Source organism: Chinchilla lanigera, unplaced genomic scaffold, assembly GCF_000276665.1.
Source record: "Chinchilla lanigera isolate Chin_1 unplaced genomic scaffold, ChiLan1.0 scaffold00015, whole genome shotgun sequence".
Taxonomy (NCBI): domain Eukaryota; kingdom Metazoa; phylum Chordata; class Mammalia; order Rodentia; family Chinchillidae; genus Chinchilla; species Chinchilla lanigera.
This window is the reverse complement of record NW_004955416.1, coordinates 11,647,207-11,667,362: the sequence shown is the minus strand read 5'-3', so window position 1 is coordinate 11,667,362 and position 20,156 is coordinate 11,647,207. Positions and strand designations below refer to the sequence as shown.

At 52.5% G+C, this 20,156-nt stretch overlaps 1 protein-coding gene across 4 annotated transcripts in view; it reads right to left on the bottom strand.

Annotated features, from left to right (window-relative positions):
* Cemip (cell migration inducing protein, hyaluronan binding) overlaps positions 1 to 20,156 on the bottom strand; it is a 137,879-nt gene that overhangs the window by 32,563 nt on the left and 85,160 nt on the right. For all 4 annotated transcript variants that reach the window (XM_013512631.1, XM_013512633.1, XM_005381436.1 and 1 more), the window contains 5 exons: positions 17,638 to 17,708; positions 16,225 to 16,320; positions 15,550 to 15,671; positions 9,819 to 9,951; positions 8,868 to 9,059 (listed from right to left, as the gene is read on the bottom strand). In XM_013512631.1, coding sequence (XP_013368085.1) covers positions 8,868 to 9,059; positions 9,819 to 9,951; positions 15,550 to 15,671; positions 16,225 to 16,320; positions 17,638 to 17,708 — 614 coding nt within the window. The remainder of the gene's footprint in view (positions 1 to 8,867; positions 9,060 to 9,818; positions 9,952 to 15,549; positions 15,672 to 16,224; positions 16,321 to 17,637; positions 17,709 to 20,156) is intronic.

The window sequence follows — 20,156 nt, the reverse complement described above, 5'->3', positions numbered from 1 at the left end:
TCTTCTTCTGGTAGCTTTGCTTCTTCTTAACCCTGCTGTCCAACTTCCCTGAGCCTTCCTAGCCCTAAAAAATGAACAAAAAAAGGCACACACACCCGCCCCCCGGCTATTGTCATCTCTCTCCTGCAGTGGGCAGACTCTCTGAATGGGGTCCATGCTGTCCCCTCCATTTTCTCTCCACTCTCTTACTCCCACAACTCCATTCAAGCTTTTTCCACAGGCACTTCACATTTCCCTTTCTGCCTTCTCCTCCTGCACGGGTGCAGAAAAGGCATCTTAAAAGAAGAGCAGGATGACAGGTGCTCAGACACGGAACTATCCTGGCTTTGCCAGCCTAGATTCAGCCTCTAGCACAGTCCCACATTCTTTGCTACAATAAAAGTCTGAGCATGGCTCTGAATTTGGCCCATCCCTGAGATTGCTGGCCTGGCTTGTAGACACTTTCGCATCTGAGGTGCAGTTACAAAGAGCAACCACCTCCCCACCTGTGGATTGAGGCCACTCAACAATCAATACCACTCACCTCGCTGGGTTTTCACCATGACCTTGAGTAACAGAACTCTTGCTTCAGCCTGTGACCAGCCAGGGCCCATGTGTGAGGGCCACAGTTATATTTAACTCAAGTACCTCACAGTGACCTTCCTCTGCCCTCTCACCCACAGGAAGAGCTGACCCCATGTGCCATCACCAGGTGCACACCCGGGTGATCCAGGATAACCTCCCATCTCATCTGAGTCTGACCATATTTGCAAAGTCCCCTTGGCCATAAATGTGCACTCATGTGTCCTGAGGATTAAGAGGATCTCTTTCAAGGCCATTATTCAGCCAGCCACAGAGTTCTTCTTAAAAAGTCTTGGCACTGTGTTAGTCTGCTTTCTGTTACTGTAAAAATACCTGAGATAAATCAGTTTAAAAAGAGGAAAGGTGTCAGATGTGGTAGCAAACATCTATAATCCCAGCACTTGGGAGGCTGAGGCAGGAGGATCACAAGTTCAAGCCCACCTTGGGCAACTTACTGATTTGGCAAATCTTGTCTCAAAAATAAATAAATAAATAAAAGGAGGAGGGGTTTCTTTTGGCTCCTGTCTTCAGAGCTTTCAGTCTATGACTGACTGGCCCGTTGCTTTTGACCTGTACTGGCTCAGTACGTCACGGTGGTGTGTGATGGCGGGGGAAGCCTGTTCACCTCATGGCTGATAACAAACAGAAAGGGAGAGGCCAGCAACACACAGTCCCCTTCGAGGGCTCATCCCCAGGGACTTCAGACCTCCTCTTAGGCTGCCTTGTAAGGTTCCACCACCTCCCGGTAGCACCAAGCTGAGGACCCAGCCTTTGATGCATAGACTTCTGGGCAACATTAAAAATTCAGACAATACATTGGGCCCTGTGTCTCTAGTTTCAAGGCCCAGAGCAGAGTTCCCTCTGGTTCCTCTGCTTCCACCCCAGCTCATCCAGCACCTTCCCAGGTATGGAGGGCAGAGTTTCTCCCTCAAAGCTTCACAGAGTGTCTGAGTGCCCGTGGCTTAGAGGAGCCAAGCAGGAGGCTGTGCCAGATGCATGTCTGACTGGAGGACCGGAGTCCAGGGCAGGAGATGCTAGAAATGGGCTCTCGTCATCACTCACCATGGAGACTCACACACAGGGCTTTCCACAGCCTGGAGCTGGCTCCCTGGGGTCCTGCTGTGGATGTGGGAGGTCAGGTGGTGCTCAGCATGCTGCTGTGATCGGCTGGTGAGCAGGTTATTCCCCACCCTCCAGGCTCTGGCTGTGGCCATGAGCACTGCAGCCCACAGCTCTGTAGGAGGCCCCATCTGTGACTTGAAGAACACACCCATGCAGGTGGGAGACCTCTCCTTCCAGAACCTTGTTACTCTGCCTACGCGCTAGGTTTTGAGGGCTGAGCAGGTCACCTTGTGTACGGTAGAGGTCCTCTCGCAGTGGCCCTGGGAGTGTGCAGCTGCGACTGCTTAGCAAGAGTGCCTACTGCAGAGATAGGGAGCACACCACCAGCAGCTGCCATATCTCCATGGTCCACCTGTCCATGGGCGCCAAGGGCTCTGCCCAGCAACTGCAGTGCAGTGATACTAAAGTCAGCCATTTCTGTTCCACAAGGGACTAGATGCTGGGTAGGGCCTGCCCCAGAGCTCCCCGCTAGCTTCCCAGTTTCCTCAGCGCCCCTGCAGCCCATGGCTCTTCTCATGTGACTGCCCTTCCACCTTCCCGCCTGTCACAGGTGCCAGATGTGCACCATGGCTCCCTGTACCTGCTCCTGCACCCCCTTCCTGTGGTCCTTCACCCCAAGCCAATCTTCTATATCTAATGCTGTCTGCACACACTTTCCTTCTTTGTGTTTCTCTTGTCAGAAGATCTTGGGGATCGTTATGGAGTCCCAAGGATGTCTAGCACCCTCTGCCTCTCTGCCTGCCCTGGTCTTCCAAACTACCTCAGTTCAAGACGTTCCCTGCAGATGAGCAGAGTAGGAAGAATTGGTCCTTCTTTGCATCTTTCCCTTCTGGGATCCTGGCTGCTGAGATCCTGGTCTTCCAGGGGCCACATGTCCAGTTTTGCTGGATCAGGCTTTATTTTCTCTATTAGTGGATACCTCAAGGCAAAGCTCAGAGAAACTCCCAAAGGCCTCCTCAAGCCAGCAAGGCTGCTTTGAGCTCTGGGGACAGAGGAGGAACTGATAGCCCAGCAAGAGCTCAGTGCTCAGAGGCAGAGCAGGTCTGTCTATGAACCAGCCACAACTGGGGCTAGGAGGTGCAGCCTGGGTCCTGAGATACGGCTCAGAGCGGACTGCCTGGGGTGACTCTAGGGCTGGGCTCAGTCCTGCTATCCAAGGCTCAAGACAGGGGTTCCCCAAGACAGACAGAAAAAACCCCAGCTCCCTGAGCTTGTCTCCACCCTCTGCCCCAGCCAGCCCCATGGCCGCCCTCCCTCAGCCTGCCCCCTCTCCGCTTTACATCTCAGCCCTGCCCACCTGCTCCCTCTGTGGGGCAGCTTCTCTCCACCTCACCCAAGGGGCGGATGGCCGCATCCTGCGGACCAAGCTCCACATCTCCCCAGGAAACTCCCCAGCCACACTGAGCACTGACTTTTTCTCTTCAGTGTCTTGCAGAGCTCAGCAGAGCCAGAAGTGGACCAGGCCTCCCCGGCACCAGACCACACATCCGGGCCTTCTGACCATTCATTGCTTGGGGCCCATGCCCACGGGTTCCCGGGCTTCTCTCAATACTCCTCAAGACATGGCATCCAGACCAGACCATGTCAGAGGCTTCTGTGCTCGAGGGTGGCCAGACAGCCTTCCGAGGAGGTAGGAGAGGGCAACAGGGAGGCCGCTGGCCCCAGAGCCTGCTGTGAGACTCAGCTTGTTGCTGTGAGCCCCTGAGCATGCGATTTAAGCTCCCTGAACCTCAGGCTCTTCATCTGTAAAGCAGAGATAGTAATAGCATTGCCCTGCGAGGCAGTGCAACTGTGAAGGGAGTTAATCCATCAAACAACAGCAGCTTCAAATAGCCGCTGGCGCAGGATAGGCCAAGTACCACAGGAATGGCACAGACAGCTGCCACTGGCATTGTCCCAGGTGAAGGCTGGAGTCCAGACCTAAAGGACAGGGGAAGCTCCGTGGGGGAAGGCGGTCAGGGTGCAGCAGGGGCTGCCCGCCTCAGAGCCTGCAAGCAAGGCTGTGCTGGGTGGATGGATGAAATGGCTGGCCCCGTGTCCAGCCCCAGCCTTCCCCCCACCACTGTGCGTCTTTATCCTCTGTGCAGTCCTTTCCGAAACCCTTGCCGTCGGCTCCGTGCAGACTTCTCTGTCCAGCCCAGACTCCCAGGGCAGTGTGTGTCTGACTTCCCGCTTTCTACCCTGTCAGAGGAATTCTCTCTCTGGCATCCACCATGCCCCTCTTTCTCCAGCCCTGGTGCATGGACCTGGCCAAGCCAGAGCTGTCTCAAATGATTGAGAAGAGCAAGGAGGAAGGCTGCCTGGGGAGTGGAGGACCTGCAAACACTGGCCTTTCCCTGTGTTCCCCTATGGGCAGCACCAGCTCCACAACCCCCAAGCCTTGCCACTCCAAGCCCCTCCACCAGGTACCCTGGGTTGAGAGGATGAACACCAAGACCTTCCAAGGCAGGAAACAGACTCGTGTGCTGGTCCTCAGACCTAGGACACTCCAGCACACCTGGAGACTGGGGGTGGGGCTCCCTTCCCAGACCATTGGTTTCAAGGACAAACCCCAGGACATGAGTAGGAGCCCCACAGGGGTACGCTGGGAGTAGGTGATTCTGGAGGAAGGTGAAGGCACACACACAGGCCTGGAGCCTGGGGCTCTCGTTTGAATCCTGGCTCAGGTACTGACTTACTTGGTCTACCCTAGCAGCTCCACAGGCACCTTCTTCTACACCTAAAATGCTCCATCCTGGGTTCCTAAAGTAGTAGTCACCAGGCACATGTGGGTATTGAGCACTCAGACCCTGGTGACGGTGACTAAGGGAGGGAACTTTACATTTTAGATCATTCTAAGTGGACTTTTGCAGCCACATGTGGCTGGGGACAACTACATTAGGGAGCACACATCTGTCATCTGGTGTCTGGGGAACCTCGGTCTCTACCCAAGCCATGCAGGGGAGAGTGGCACCCACAGTGTGGGGTTATCATGCAGGTTACCTGAAGTTCTTGGGCCATCACGGGAAACCCAGTCAACAGCCTCTCTACTGAGCCGTGCTACGTAAAGGAGTGGGGTGTTCACAGGCAAAGTGGGAAGGTGGTGGTGAAAACAGGACCAAAACAACTGTCACCTCCACACCAGCAGGGGTTGGGAATTGTACAGCGATTGGCACAACTTGGAAATATTTTTTTTCGATGATTCACGCATTTCTGTTATTTTGTTACCCCCATCTGTTTCCCATCAGGAAACCCTTAAAATGCAAAATAGGGCCATTTACTGCAGTCTGGGGACTCCGTAGCAGGAGGATGTGTCTGCTCCACAGCCAGCCTGGGGAGGGGACCCTAGGGCTCACAGGGGTGAGACAAGGTACAGGCTGGGGAGAGGCGGGTGGAGTCGTTGCTCTGTGCCAGCGGTGGATAGAGTGCCAGAGGCAGCCTCGGGCCAAAGAAGAGGAATGTGAGGGGGCCTCCCCAGGACAGACAGATGGACAGACAGACAGACCATCTTCCCAGGCACTTTCTGATGTGCTCACAGATGCCATTTTCATGGGAGAACAGCATCAAGCAATGCACAACTCTAAGGGAGAGGGAGGTGGCCAGGACAGTAGGATGCAGGCAGTGCTGAGCTGGAAGCCAGGGCGTCCTGCAGGGACCTGCCCTCTCCTCCATGTCTCCTTCCCTTCCTGGGCACCCAGGGTCCAAAGTAGCCCTGTCACACTTGGTCCAGCTGCAAAGAGCCTCAGGGGCAGCTGGCTTGTTGGTGGAACCCAGTCAGGAGGAGCAGCTCAGTACTGACCCAGACGCTCTACAGCGGGATCCAGATGCACCCTGACACCCCATGAACCTCTCAGGATCAAGGAGACTACCATCAGCACCTGTGAGGACCTGTTCAGAGTCAGATCCCCCTCCAGGTGTGGGGCACCCAGCCTGGGCTCAGGACACAGCGGGTCTCCCGGGTTGCCCTCTCCTCCTCAACACAGGCAAGGGTTCAGGTTGGGCTTTTCTGGCATTCGGGCACCACAGACACAGCCTAGAGCCACGGGCAGTGACATCAGCCCAAAACCCTTGAATGCCACCCCTGTGGCGCCCCCAAAGGCTATCCACAATGCACTCTTTCGGGTAACACTGCAGTCACCATGATAACCTGAGGGCCCAGCACCCCCTCGGAACTCACTCATCATCTCAGTGCCCACCAGTCCTTCCCGGCCATGGCTGCCCACCAGGCTCTTGGCCTTCAGTGACCCCCTCGTGCACCGGCCCGTGGCCTCCTCATCTCTCTGCAGCCCTGTGAGCTCCCATGTTCTCCACTCCAGCTGCTCCTATCCTCCCAGGGTGGGGCTCCTGCTCCCCCAAGAGGGTCTCCACTCCACACTCCACCTGGCAGCCCTCCTCTCCTTGTCACCCTCCACTTCCCTCCAGCCCCGGGCTCAGCAGCTGGCTCCTCCACGAAGGCTCCCACCCCAGCCCTGACCCTGCAGGTCCCTGTCCTGTGCTCCTAGCACCTCCACTCTTCCGTTTCCATAGCAATCGTCACAGTGGGAGTTTGGTCCTCATGGAGTGACTCTTGATGGATGTCTGTTTTCCCTGCTGGACTGCAGCATCCCTGAGTGCAGAGAGAGCACCCCATCTTGCTCATCCTGGCATCGAAGGCCTGGCACTTAGCCTGGCACACCTGATATGTGCTCTTTAACCACTTTCAGAGTGACTTCCTGTGTATCCCTGTGGAAGAAGAGCCAAGGCAGCTGCCCAGGCTGGGGGCAGAGGAAGGGCACGGTATGCACATTTGCAGAGTTGGCATCCCGCTCCTTGAGGTGTCCAGGCAGGCCAGCTAATGACCACAGGTGTTGGTCAATGAAAATGGTAGAAAGAGTTTGCTTCTTTCCCTCTACAACACCCTCTACCTTCATGTCCCAAAGAGTAGAAATGATAATCTGTGAAATAGCCAAGGTCCAGTGACTGCCCGCCAGCCGTGTCCCTGCTGTCAGTCCATCATAAGCCTAGTAGCCATAATATTGCCTCTGATACTACTAATAATACTAATACAGCTTGCACTTACTGAGCACTTACTCTGTACCAGCCAGTATTTAAGTACCTCATACACACAAACGCTTTGATCTCCACATTAACCCCATGAAATGGTTATGATCGTGTCTCCCTCTTACAGACAAAGAAACTGAGGTACAGTGGCTTTGTAGTCATTTCAGGGCTCCTAGCTAATAACTGGCATCTCCAGGATTCCAGTCATGGATGCCTGGTTCTACGGCCTGAGTTCTGCATGCTCTGTGTGCCATTCTGCTTCTTCCAAACAAAACCAAAAGCAAAACCATCTCCTTCAGCGTCTTTGTGGAATGTGACATCTAGTAAGTGACCTGGGCCACAGCCAGCCACACCCTTCACATGACAGCCCTCACGGCAAAGTCCGCAGGAGCTCAGAGCCAGGGAAAGGGCCCACTCTTGGCCTAAGGGCTCCTTTCTTTCACTGGTTAAGGATAGATAAGTAATTTGTTGATTTTCTTTGTCTACTTTGGCTGCCTGGAATTTCAGAGATAAATATCATGGCTTATTTCCTGAGCTTCTGCCAACCTTAGCTTCCCTCTACATTTGTTGAATGTGTTCTCCTATCAGTCTCTTATCACTTGAATGTGTCCCTCCCACCCATACACACACTGTTGTCAAAGTCATTCAGACTCGGCTTTGGAGTGAGATACCCAAAGCCTCATTCAAACAAGGGTTCATACATTATCATTTTGAACTGCAGACTCTTACTTTGTGGAGGACAAGCGCGTGGTCGTCTCGGCCTCCACCCACATGTTGCTACCACCCCCTGCCCTCTTTCCAGCGACACTCACCAAGATGTCATCTCCCCAAACAGCACAACGCTACAACCTTCCCCTGAAGGCTTCCAGCTCTACAATGGGCCCCCTGGGACCACAGCTGTGGTGTTTGTGGACTGCCTTAGTCATGTGACAGCCAAGAATAAAATAAAGGGACTGAACACCATCATCATCTCCCCACTTTTTATAAGTGTGCCCCTAAATTCCTTCTCAAGCACACATCAACCAGCCAAAAAGACCTTGGTGAGTTTTAGTTCCCATAGGTTTATTTCCAAAATAATAGATATTTGGAATACACTGGATGGCCGCTTCTCATTCAAAGTGCTCTGGTCCTGTAGCAGGTAATAACCCAGTAATACCTGGTCTTGGTGCCCCTTTCTGTGGTGGCAGAGCCCAGTGCCCCCCTAGGGAGTGGCCCTTCCTCCTGTGACCCACCTAGGATGCTCTGAAGTGACCATGCCTCTCTCCTGGCCACAGCAGTCAGATGCCCTCCCTGTAGGTGACCTGTGAGCACAGTGTCCCCAGGACCAATCATAGTTTGAAGACAGCAGTGCTCTAGGGGTGGTACCCATGAGTTCCCGCTACCCAGGACCTGGAAGCTGCCCAGCTCCTTGTCCTTCAGCTTCTCTACCTTCCAGCTGCTAGTCTAGCCCTGAGCTGAGTCTCAATTCCTGTGTTGCCTCTGATAGCCAGGTTGGATTCTGTGGCTCACAACCCTAGAACCCTAATTGATACACAACACCCCCATAAGGAACAATCAACCTCGATTATATATGAGGGTTTTATTGTGTTTTTTTTTTTTTTACCTCTAACAGTGTGTGATTCCAGTAAGCCCCATGACATAAATTACAGGACCCTTAAGTCAGGATTTAGGGGAAGAAAAAGAAAAACCCAAAAGCTACTGAAACAGGAGATTTAAGATTCTGTGGTAGATTAAATTATTTTCTCACTAAACTCCCACCTTTCAGTCCCAATAGAAGACACATGCTTCCCAGGTTTGGATTGGCCCGGGACATGTGCTTCAGCCAGTGGACAGTGGTGTGCTGGTGTGCTTTGCCAAGCCTAGGATTTAACAGCCCTTCCATGTTTAAGCTCTGCTCTCTGAGTTTTCAACCTCCCCAAGCCAAGGATCTGTCCTAGGAAGAATGAGAGTCATAGGCAGCCAGCCTGATCCCAACTCTCACCATAGAGCCAGGCTTGATCTAGAGAAGACAGCCTACAGATGCACAAGTAAGAAGCAAATGCCTGCCATGATATTATAGGGTGTTTTGTTATGCAGTATTATTATGGTCATAACTGACTGATACACATTTGTCAAAACTTCTGTTTACTCTAAGCCTCAAAGTGTTCAGAGTCATTGTAGCCTACCTGCCACCTTGACCTGGTTGGGGGCACAGGTTCTGCAGGGCAGCACCTGGAACTCTTCTGCCTGGTACATGGAGTAGTCGGTGCTGGCAACCACCAGGGTGTCTCCAGGCTTCCAGGACCGTACGTCGTCCTCCAGAGTCAGGACAGTGCTATTCACGTTGGTATCGATGGTAACTGTGAGCTTGGGCCTCACTGGAACCGAAACAGGATGGACTAAGATACAGTCCTTTGCATGGCAGACTACTGGCTGTGCACCTCTTCCCTTCTCCCTCCTATATAAGCAAATGCCAGGTTCGCCTATCCAAACCCCAAATCACCAGCTCCCTCTGTCTGTCTTGGTGCAGGGTTCTGAAGTCAACAAAAACCCAACCAGAAAAGAGCTATTCATTAGCTCTGGGCAGGGAACTTTCCACTAACTTCTGAGGAAAGTTAAATGTAGCTGCGTCACCACACCCACTTTGCTCAAGATGTAAAACAAATATAGTTCCTCCCAACTATTATTTACAGCAACAGTACGCCTCTCCCCTCAGAAGTCCTGTCCCTAATGACTGTCCTCCAGAGATGGCCACGTCCTCTGGGAACAAACCAACAATTCCCACTCCCTGCTAACCAGCACTTTGGGCCTGGGTTTGGAATCACAGCACCCAGAAAGGCAAATGGCAGTGTATGTCTGCAGGAGGACGTGGGGGTCTGTGCTGTCCATCAGAACCCCACTGTTCATCTGCACTCTACTGTCCACCCACACCCTGTTGTCCTGGAGCTCAGGCTTCCCCTTCCCAAAAGGCTCATGGGCAGGGTGGAGCTGACCACTCAGCTCCAAAGGCCTTCCCACTACCCTGTGTTATACAAGTGCACCAGCCACCCCTGCGCACAGCAGGAGCACTGTCACCACGATACTGCAGCAGCAGACCCACCCCCTCATGCCCACACAGTGAGAAACAGGCCGCTCACCAGGCTTCCCACAGAGGAAGCGAACGCGGTAGCTCTGGCAGGCGCGGCCCCGGTCATAGCAGGCGAACTTGTAGTCCTGGCCCTTTTTGTAGACAACCTCAGTGCTCAGCTTGACTCCATCCATCGTAGTGGCCTGGGAGGGGCACAGAAGTCACAGAGCAAAGTCTTTTCCCTCATCATAGGGGCAGAAGGTGATGCCTGATGTTCTCACTCTATACTTGAAGTCTAAAACTGTCTTTGCCACAAACTATTTACAATGGTTCGAGAGGATGGTCCCAGCTGCCCACAGGAGTTTTGTTACCAAGAGTAGCATGACATCTCAGAACAGACAAACACCTTGCGTGGGTCCCGCAGAGCCACGCATCCACACCGGGACATCCACACTGGGAACATCCCACCGTGTGTCCTGCAGAGGGCTCTCAGCTCCCGGCCTGGCCACTTCCTGCAGTGTAGGCACCACCACCACTGCTGGAGGGATTTCATCGAGAGGAATCACCATGTCCCAGCCCATGGTGCCCAGATGGGCTCCATATCACTCAGGAGTCTTCTAAAGACCCGAGGCCCAGGCCCTGTCCTCAGACACTCAGGTTCAGTTATGTAGGGGCTGTGGCCTGGGTGTTTCGGGTGTTTAGAAGCTGCCCTGGTAACTCTAAGAGGCCGAGAAATTGGAGGGACACTGTTGGGGTTCAGGACCCAAGCATTTACAAACACGTCACATTATCTTCACAGCAGAACCGGTGGCTGCTTTGGTGTCACCGATGGGAAAATGACAGGTGGGGAGGCGGAGCAACTGGTCCAGGATGACAAAGCCAGTGACAGAGCAGACTGTTGGGGACCACCAGCTACAAACTCAGTCTAGGGAATGTCCACGCTTGTTCTTGTCCTGCCCGTGAGCTAGAGTGGAACCTGGAAACTCCTGCTCTTGTCTGCTCACAGCTGGAAGCCCTGCGGCTAATGACTGCTGTGGGGCTCACAGGGCAAGATAAGACCTGCTGGACAGGGTAAGGCAGCTGGGGAAACTCAGTTTCCTCTGCCCCTGTCTTGTCCTTGTCCTTGTCCTTGTCCTCGTAAGAATGCTTTGTTCTTCTCACTAGCCCACGGCAGTCATCCTTACTGTTTCCAGAAACACCCGCTGCCCTTCTGCCATTGTCCTTGACTCAGATCAGTAAATGCCAAGGTTCTGGCTGCCTCCTGACCTCTTGTTCCCCAAGAACCATTGGCCATTCCAGATCCCTGCACACCCCTATTTTGTCTCTTGCTCTTCCCACCATGCGCTATAACACTTGGCAGGAGACTGGGGACTCACTGCAGGGCTTCCCGATAGCTGGCACCATGGAAAGGGTTGCCAATAGCAGGCCTTGAACCCAGTTGTACCTAACTGCAAAGCTGGGGCTCCTGAACATCTCCCCGCTGTGCCAGGGCCCCCCGCCTGCTGTGCTTTGCTCACAGGTTGGCCCCTGTCGGTGGCAGAGCTTCGAGGGGGGCGAGAGCAGGGCTTCACCTGTCTCCCTGGCCCCAGGGCCTGGCACAGAGTCTCAGTCAATGGGATTTGATGAGACCGGGGGGTAGTCTAAAAAACACTCCAAGCAAGGCTTGCCCGTGCCGGCCGGGTGTGCCCGCCCCTGAGCCCGCGTCTGCTGTTCAGAGATGCAATTTACACGAGGCCACAGCAGCTGTGATCATTGGCAAAGAAACAGACCAAGGTCAGGGCTTAGCAGCAGCGTAAGGCTAACCATTAAAAAAAGAGGCAGAGACTTCTCAGGAAACATTGTTTAGACTCGGCAGCTATTTTGGCTTAAGAATCACATAGTGTGTGATGAACATTCATAGCTAAAATTGAGGTTTTTCTTGCACACACACTCCAATTATCATGGGCATGTCTCAAACCCAGACCAGGGGTGTAAGCAGGCTTTTATAGGAAACCACTAAAGTTCCACAGGATGCAGACCCAAGCTCTAGGCCATCTGACCCCCTGAGCTGATGACTTCCTTAGCTGAGCATGGTCTTCAACAGACCCTAAAATACAGAGGCCCTGTTCTGAAGCATCGCCAGGGAAGCTGGACACTTTCCAAGGTACGACAACAACTTCAAGGGAACAATTCTGCTTTTCTTTTTTCCCTACCTGAAGAATAACCCTAGTGTTGGACAAGGAGAGTGAAAAAGGATCTATCATCAGTCAGTCAGGCGCAGTGGCACATGCCTGTAATCCCAGCACTTGGGAGGCTGAGGCAGGAGCATCACTGTGAGTTGGAGACCAGCCTGAGCTACAAAGTGAGCTCAAGGCCAGCCTGAACTGCATAGTGAGACCCTGTCTCAAAGAAACAAAACAAACAAACAAAAGGAGATCTATCACCATTCAGTGAAATGGATCTTCACCTTAAGTGGACATAAGTTTGTTGTTATTCATGCTTATAAGAATAAAATAAAACCATTGAAATATTATTATATAAACAATTTCAAATGAAGGGCACTCCCTATGGTTCAAGTACTTCGTGAATGCTTGCATTAATTCACAAAAGCCTGTCATAAGGGAACAATTATTATCCCTATTTTTGCATGTTAGGAAACTGAGGCACAAAGATAAAGAATAGGGCCAGGATTGTGAGCAAGTGACCCAGGGGACAACACTTAAGGCAACAGGGTCATGCAAGTGCAGAAGCAGCACCTGAGAGGTAGTGCCACCTTAAATACAACACCTGAGCACTGGAGGGTCTGGAGTTGCAGGTGAGGAGGCATCTCTCTGCCATCTCAGTCTCTCTGACTTCCAGATCATTCTTCTGACCCTGAGCTTAACTTCCAGCCCCAACACCACCACTGTGGGGAAACAAAAGGCACCCCAGAAGCCCAACCTGGGCTGGGAGGTGAGGGGACTTCAGGCAAGGAAAGCTGACGGAGCGTAGAGATGGGGAAACGGTTTTAGTTTACTTTTTTATTTTTTGAAGAAACAAGAGATACCAGATTCTGGGAAAGTTTCCTTGAAGTCCTCTGGGCCAGGCCAGCGGCCTCAGGCTACCTCTTCTCATGCCCTCAACACCCTCCCCAGAGGGTCTGACTGCACTGGTGCCCACAGTCCTGGCGACCCATTGCGCGCATGACACGGTGCCGGGCCCTGGGGCAGGTGCAGCGTGCGGGTGTGGAACAGCCCTGGGTATGGGGAGGGGAGGCCAAGCTGGCTTCCCAGAGGGGGCGTGGCGACGTGGGAGGTCCATGTCCCCCACCTTACCCTGGTCAGCCAGGGCACTGTGCTCCCGGCTAATGTCACCTGCAGAGAGCAAGAGGCAGAACGAGGCTGGCTTCCCTTCCCCAGCCCCGGAGATGGCCAGGAGCTCACTGCACAGCACCACTGTCCCCTGCCCCGAGTGTGAGGAGATGCGCTGGCTACAGGGTCCAGGGGACACAGACCGCCAGGAGGAGCCGGCACACTCACACCCAGGCAGTGCTTCCTCCTTGGCTCCAGAGATGGCGCCTGGACTCACATCTGCAGACATATGAGTAGGCTGTCAGCCGACTGCCTTCAACAGGCCTTGGTTTTACCAAGACGAAGCGAAGACCCCATTATGGAATTGGGAACTTTGAATTAATGAGGGGCTACAATGCTAGGCAGAATATTTTCATAGAACAAAGCCACTTGCTTTGGGAAAGCTGCCCAGAGCCTCTGGTATGGGGGAAACCATTGCTTTGTCTTTTATTCTCCTTTTGGCCTCAAATGGTTGAGAGCTTGAACTCAGGGAATGCATAGTCAAGGATGCTCTTTTGGGCAGGGGGCACAAACTGGCCCTGTGCCATGGCTGCAGACAGGGAGAGACAGAGCGTGGTGTGGTCATCATGGAAGTCTGGTGTGTGTCCTCAGCCCAGGCCTGACTGAGCGCTGGGCCCCTCCGGGAAGGGCCCGTGTGTGTGTGTGTGTGTGTGTGTGTGTGTGTGTGTGTGTGTGTGTGTTGGGAGCGGAGCAAAGGCTGGAGTAGAAATGCCCCAGGAAAGCTGTTTGCTTGCTGCCAGCAAGTCACCCTCAGTCTGCAGGAATCTGGAGTCAGGCAGCTGGCAGAGAAACTCCAGCAGGCGTCTGGAGACCAGAGAAGCATTCCTGAAGGATTTTCAGAAATATCAGGAAAGGGGAAGCCACAAAGGGACCACATAGCCTGCGGTCAAGTGCATTGAAGAGATAAGATTATGGCTATTTCAGAATTAAGACTGGAATGTTCAAGGCTACAGGAGAAAATTTCAATTAAACCCGGGAAGTCTGTGCTTTGAGGGAGTGAGTGCCTTTTGATCCTTTTGGATCCAAGAAGAGGCTGCAACTTGCAACCTAATCTGGGCAAATCCCTCTTCATAACTGTGGAGCCGTAGGAAAGGAAGAGCTTGAGCCAAGTAGTGAGCCAGGCCTCCTTGGCCTTCACTCAGTGCAGGAGGGAGCCCTGGCTAAGATGAGGGCCCTGTTTCAGGGCAAGCAGAGGTCAAAGACCTGCCAAGGACAGTGCAGTGGGGTCGGAGCACAGTCGGACTACCTGGTTAGGTGACCTGGAGGAAGTGTTGACAAGTGTCAGTCACAAGTCAATCCCCCACAAGTCACCCTTGGTGTCCCCGGAAAACTCCCAGGATCCCCCACAAGTACCAGAGTCTGTCTGTGCTCAGTTCCTTTGTAGAAAGCACATGGAATTTAAATATCACCTGCACATATCCTCCTGTGCCTCAGTCATCCCTGGGTTACTTACAGTCCCTCACATTTGTAGGTACCATGTAGTTCTACTGGATTGTTTAGGGCATAACGATAAGAAGGAAGAATCTACACACACCCGGCACAGATGCGATTATTTTCTCGGAATATTTTTGCTCCCCAGGTGGCTGAACATTTGGATGTGGAGCCTGCAGGCACAGGCAGCCAACTGTGATTTTGCTGACTGAAAGAAGATCAAATGGACTCGTCTTTCTCAAATGACTTCTAACTCTAGATCAAGCATTTAAATGGCCTCAAAACTTGCTTTGGTACAAGACCGGGTATAAGGAAATAAACCCTGTTTAGTTAGCCTGTCATTCCTGGCTTCCCTGCTCTCTGAACAACCCCAGTTCCCACCTACTGAGCTGCTGAATTTTGAGGCCCAAGCATCAAGTCAACTCTCCCGATGGAGCCAACTGTGAAGGTCTAGCTGTCCTTGGGACAGAATGAACTCCACATGAGGATCCTGAGCTAACACACTGCCCTTCTTTGAATGCTTTTATTTCACTCCATGGAGAACATGGCCCTGCCTGTGTTCTCCCCCCGGGCTGGGCTCAGCCTATACCCCAATCCTTGCTCCCCAATCCACAGTACTTGGGGCCCAAAGAAAGCCCGTCAAAGAGTGAGGTGGGTAGGTCAAGCCACCCTGGCCAGGGGGCCCCAGCTGTGGCTGCAGAGCAGGTGAAGGAGAAGGAGCAAGCAGACCCAAGAGAGAACAAGTCTTAGCTTCGGGCAGGTGATAAGCCTTTGCCTCAGTCTCTAAGAGGGAATGGTGCTCTCTGACTCACCTCCATCAGAAGGAGGAGGGCCAGGAGAGTCACACCACACAGGTGACAAGGCACCCTGCAATTTATAGCACCCCCTTTAAAATAAAGCCTGCCAGGCCAGGGATATAGCTCGGTAGCACAAGCACCAGCCTGGCAAGCACAAGGTCCTGAGTTCAATTCCTGGTACCAAAAAAGAAATAATAATAATTAAAGAAAAACAAAGCCTCCCAGCCTCCCATTCAACTGGTACCTGTATGTCAAGGGGGCGAGTGCAGATTTTTCCTGGGTAAGCTACCCGGAGGTCTGAAATTTTCTCCCCTCCTTTAGTCTGAGACACTTTATCATGGTCAAACCACTCCGTCCACTCCACATCTAGGCAGGAAGTAAGATAGGGTCAGATATCTGTCCATGGTTGCACCAGTAGGGGTAAAGGTACTTTCAAATTACCTGCCAACTCTCCCATCTTGTCTGCCTTTTCATTAAAAACACTTCTTGTTGACTTGCTTGTTTTATGAAGGTAATATACAGTTCTTGTTATTGCAAAACCAAATAAGCACAAAGGAGAAAACCCACCCATAAGTCCATTATCCAAGAACTGCTGCTAGGCCTATGGAGGCTCTGTGACAGGCAGGCGCTGCCCAGGTTCTGTGTCTGGTCAGAGCCATTGCCTGCCATGTCATGACATTCCATGAACCAAACTGAATGCTGTGGATCCCTATGGACCTGAAACTCAAATCTTAACCCTCCTTTTGGCCTGTTTCCCAGTGGGGTCTGATTAAATAAAGACCATCTCCAGTTGCAGACTTCTAGTTGAGTCTGTAACAGTTAAGTGTCCCCATTTCTGGAAGGAAACCCTTTGTTGTGCATAGCTGGTGGTTCCTGGCCTTGATCACCCGCACATCTTGGGGTATCCAGAGCTTCTCACCTTGGACCCACTCGCTGGATGAGGAGACATTGAAGTACTCGCCATGCTCCGTCCGGAAGAGTTTGAACACCTGGGCAGCCGCGGAGCCTCGGTGGCCTGTCAGAGAGCAGAGCAGGCAGACCCCAGTTCAAACAGTGGGGTTCCAAGGCAGGGAAAGCCCCTGTGCCTATGGGTCAGCAACTATTTCTTTACAAAGAGGCTTTGTTCATTGACCAGACCATTCTTCTCACTTGGAGTGCAGATTATTACTCATTCTTTTGTTTCCCTTCTGAACGGTCAGATTCAAGGTCCAAAAGATCCAGGTTTGGAGCTTACCCTTCTCCAAGTCTGAGTCCCTCCCAGGGTACCCGCAGCAGTGCCCCCTACTACTGGACAGAGAGGACTGCTGCCGTGCATCCCAAGCCATCTCCAAGTCTCCCAGGTTCCACATCTTGGCCCTGCCGCCTCCCTTCCAGCTCCTATCTTTTCTGTGCCACAACTTGGTTTTAGAATAAGCAGTGAAAAAGCTTACAGTCGGGCCCTGTACCATCCCAAATCCTCTGTAACTCCTCTTGGGTATTTTTGCCATAATTATAAAAGGGTAGTTGAACAGCATCACCATTCTTTGCTGTGGCATAGGTTATAAACTTAAGTGGAGTTTACCGGCAGCATCAAATGTTTCAGCTTTAAAAAATAAAAGTAGGGTACAAGTTACATGTTTAGTTCTAGAAAATTTGTGCAATATGTTCATAACGATGGCTGTGGTTGCCACAAAGGGGCTCGTTTACCTTTAAATACTGTTAATGTGTCAGGCATGCAGATGGAAGGGGAGGAACTGTGCACTCAAGTGGGGGCTTTAACAGTAGCGTTTGGCAGAGCTGCCTTCTATCTGCCAGTTCAAAAATTCAATCTTTTCATATAGACTATATATACTAAACATTTTCAGTCTCTAAACAGCCTTACTCTGTTCAGCCTCTTCAGATATTCTTGTGCAGCAGTGGTTCCGTGTGTAAATGCTGTGCACTGAGGATACACACACATACACACACACACACAAAATGATGTGTACAGGATAATGCCTCATACCAATCCGATGTCCATTTGTTACTGTGTTGTTAACAACCCTTTACTTCTTAGTGTTATAAACTCCACTTGAAACTGATTAAAGTCTCATGCTTGTCCAAAAAAAAAAAAAAAAGAATAAGCAGTGAAGACTTCTCTGGAAATGTAAATGTTATCGTGTATGATTGACCTGTGGTCAGGGCAGACCATTGCCACTGCCAAGAAACGTGGCCAGGTCAGCAGCTGGTCACTTCACTGCGCGGTGGCAGATGGGCAGCCATACTGGGGGGAAGGCTGGGCTCAGAAAGACCCAGGGCCTCTTGGGTAGAAATATGCTAGAGGGGCCCGGGGCTCTCACCAACCATAGATTACCGTGATATTCAATGTGGTCTTCCACCGAAGAAGAGGGATTTCCCTTCACAGTGATAAAACTCCAAGGATGTCTGAAAATAACAAAAAGTAAAGTTCTTCATGTGTCTGAATGTGGTTTTGGGCAGAGCCAGACTTGGGTCCTTTAGCTGGTCCATGTCTCTGCAGCTGGACTTTCCCATTGATCAGTGGGGCTCCCTCGCTCAGCCAGCAATCTTCCTTTGCAAGCACTGCCTGGGTCTCCTTGCCCCCTGGCCAGCCTGGTGCCTCTAACTGTGATCCTCTTTACCTCCATGCTGCCAGTAGACTGGGCATGAATCACAAATAAATAAACACCCAACAGCCCAACCGCACCACCTGCCAAGCTGGGTCACATCCTGCAGAAAGGGCTGAGTCCCTTAGGAACGCACCTTCCAAGGGAGGAGCTGACTTCTGTCCTGCCCACCTCCTCTAAGAGCAGAATTCGAGGAAAATACTGTAGGCTCATGGAACCGGCCACCCCAGCCACCTACCCCTGGCTGGAAAGGCAAAAGGCAATCTCATCCTCACAACAGGGAAGGAGAAAAAGAAGGTTGCATTTTTGGCAAGCAAAATACCTGCCTCTCCTCCAGCAGGCCTCTGGGCTGGCTCTGGCTCCTCCCTCTCTTTGTTGCCCCATCATCGTAACCAAGGAAGGGGCTCAGGACACACCGTCCCAAGATAGGGCCCCTGCACTTTGAACGCGCCTGGCTGAGAAACTGCAGCAAAGGAGGACCTCTGATCTCCCCACCCTGCTTCCCAGAAGCGGGTCACAGCCTACAGGCCAGAGGCACCCTCCCCGCACCCAGAAGAAGGGGACATCCTTACCTGGGAAGATGGGGGACCCCATGGGGAAAAGGCACAGCTGGGCCTTGCAAAGAAGACCTGAAGCTCACCGCACTCTGCCAGCAAATTCTTCCCTAGCCTTCTTCAAACTCGCATCACTTCGCCCAGGCTTAGCCCTTCCTTCCAGAAAGCCATGTAAAACTCACTGCCTTAGTGACACCATTCCGCCCTTCACTTGTAAATCAGTCTGTTTGTTCCAGGGGCCCCAGACAAGAATTTAGATGGAAGAAGAGACACATTTTTCCATTCTATCTCTGTAGGCCACTTACTTAAGTGCCAATGGCTTTCTTCATTTTTGTTCAGATCACTTGCCTTGGGAAGTAGGTCCTGGCTGAATGTGTGTATCGAGGTTTTGAGGATTCAGCCCTGGCACCCTCTCCTGCAATCGTCTGTGGCCAGCATGCCCGCCCAGCCTTGCCCCTCAGTCCTCACCCGTTCACACACCACACAGCGCCTGGACCGTCCCTCCTCCCTGGGAGAGCTGCACTTCTCCCCTGGCCTTTCACGCTGCCGGCCTCTCTGAGGGGTCCTGCCTGCCTCGCCCTCCCTGTGAGACTGCTCTAAACCCCATGTGGCTCTGTCTTGCTCCCCTGTGTGCCATGGCCCCCCTCCCAGCTTCCGCCTTCTCACAAGAGCTCGAACAGCTGGCCTAGCCCAGCACCCCCCACCAACCTCTGCTCCATGGCCAGTTCCTGAGCACATGGACAAAGGGCACATTCATGGCTTAGTGCTTCTGCCGACTGTAGATACCTTGGGCTGGCCACCCCAACTGCGTCTCCACACAGAGCAGGGGCAGTGTGTGGTCTCTCCCTAGCTCACCCACGTGGATGGCTGGCACCCACCTTCCTTCCCGTGGCTCTCATTTATAAGGAGAAAACAGTCACTACAGTTTACAGAGTGCTTATTTGGTGCCAGACAGGACTACGGGTATTTTCTTGTATTATCACATTCAACTCTCCTAAGGGTCTTGAGATAGCCCATTTGACACATGTAGGGTCCATGCAGAGAGACGCCGAGTCACTTGCCTGCGGTCACACCTTGGAGGAGCAGCTTAGCCCCGCATCTAGACCACTGGATGCCAGACTCTGGCCTCAGCCATTGCTGTTTTCTGCTGAGTCCCAAGCTGCCAGTCCCCTGTGGTTTTATCTCTCATTGAAAATTAACAAACTGGTGTTTGGTTTGTAAGACAATGACTTGGAAGTGCTTAGGGCCTGCTAACAAAAGAGCCTTGCCACGCCAAGATAGCATTGTCATCTTTGGCTGTGTGAGCTTCCTGTGGAGTCCCCTTCCAGAAGGAGCAGCCCGAGGCTGTCTGAGGACACGCCCTGGAACCCGAGCACCCTCCCTCGCCCACAGAGCCTCCACCCAGCCAGTAAAGTTGCTGGGCTCTGAGACTAGAAAGGGCTCTCACCTGCCCCTCATCTCGCCCTAGATCTGGAAGCCCGAGGGAGGGGCACTGCAGGCTCCAAAAGGCCATGAAAGAGGTAAGCTCAGCTTTCCACTGAGCTGAGACTGGCTTGTATGGGCTAAAGAGGTGTGGTTACTACTGCAGGGTAAACAGCGTCCCCTCGGTACCAACCTGCATGCTCCAATGCCAGGCATGATGCTACAGTTCGAAGCGAATAAAACCCTCAGTGGAGCATATCAAAAGGCTTCTT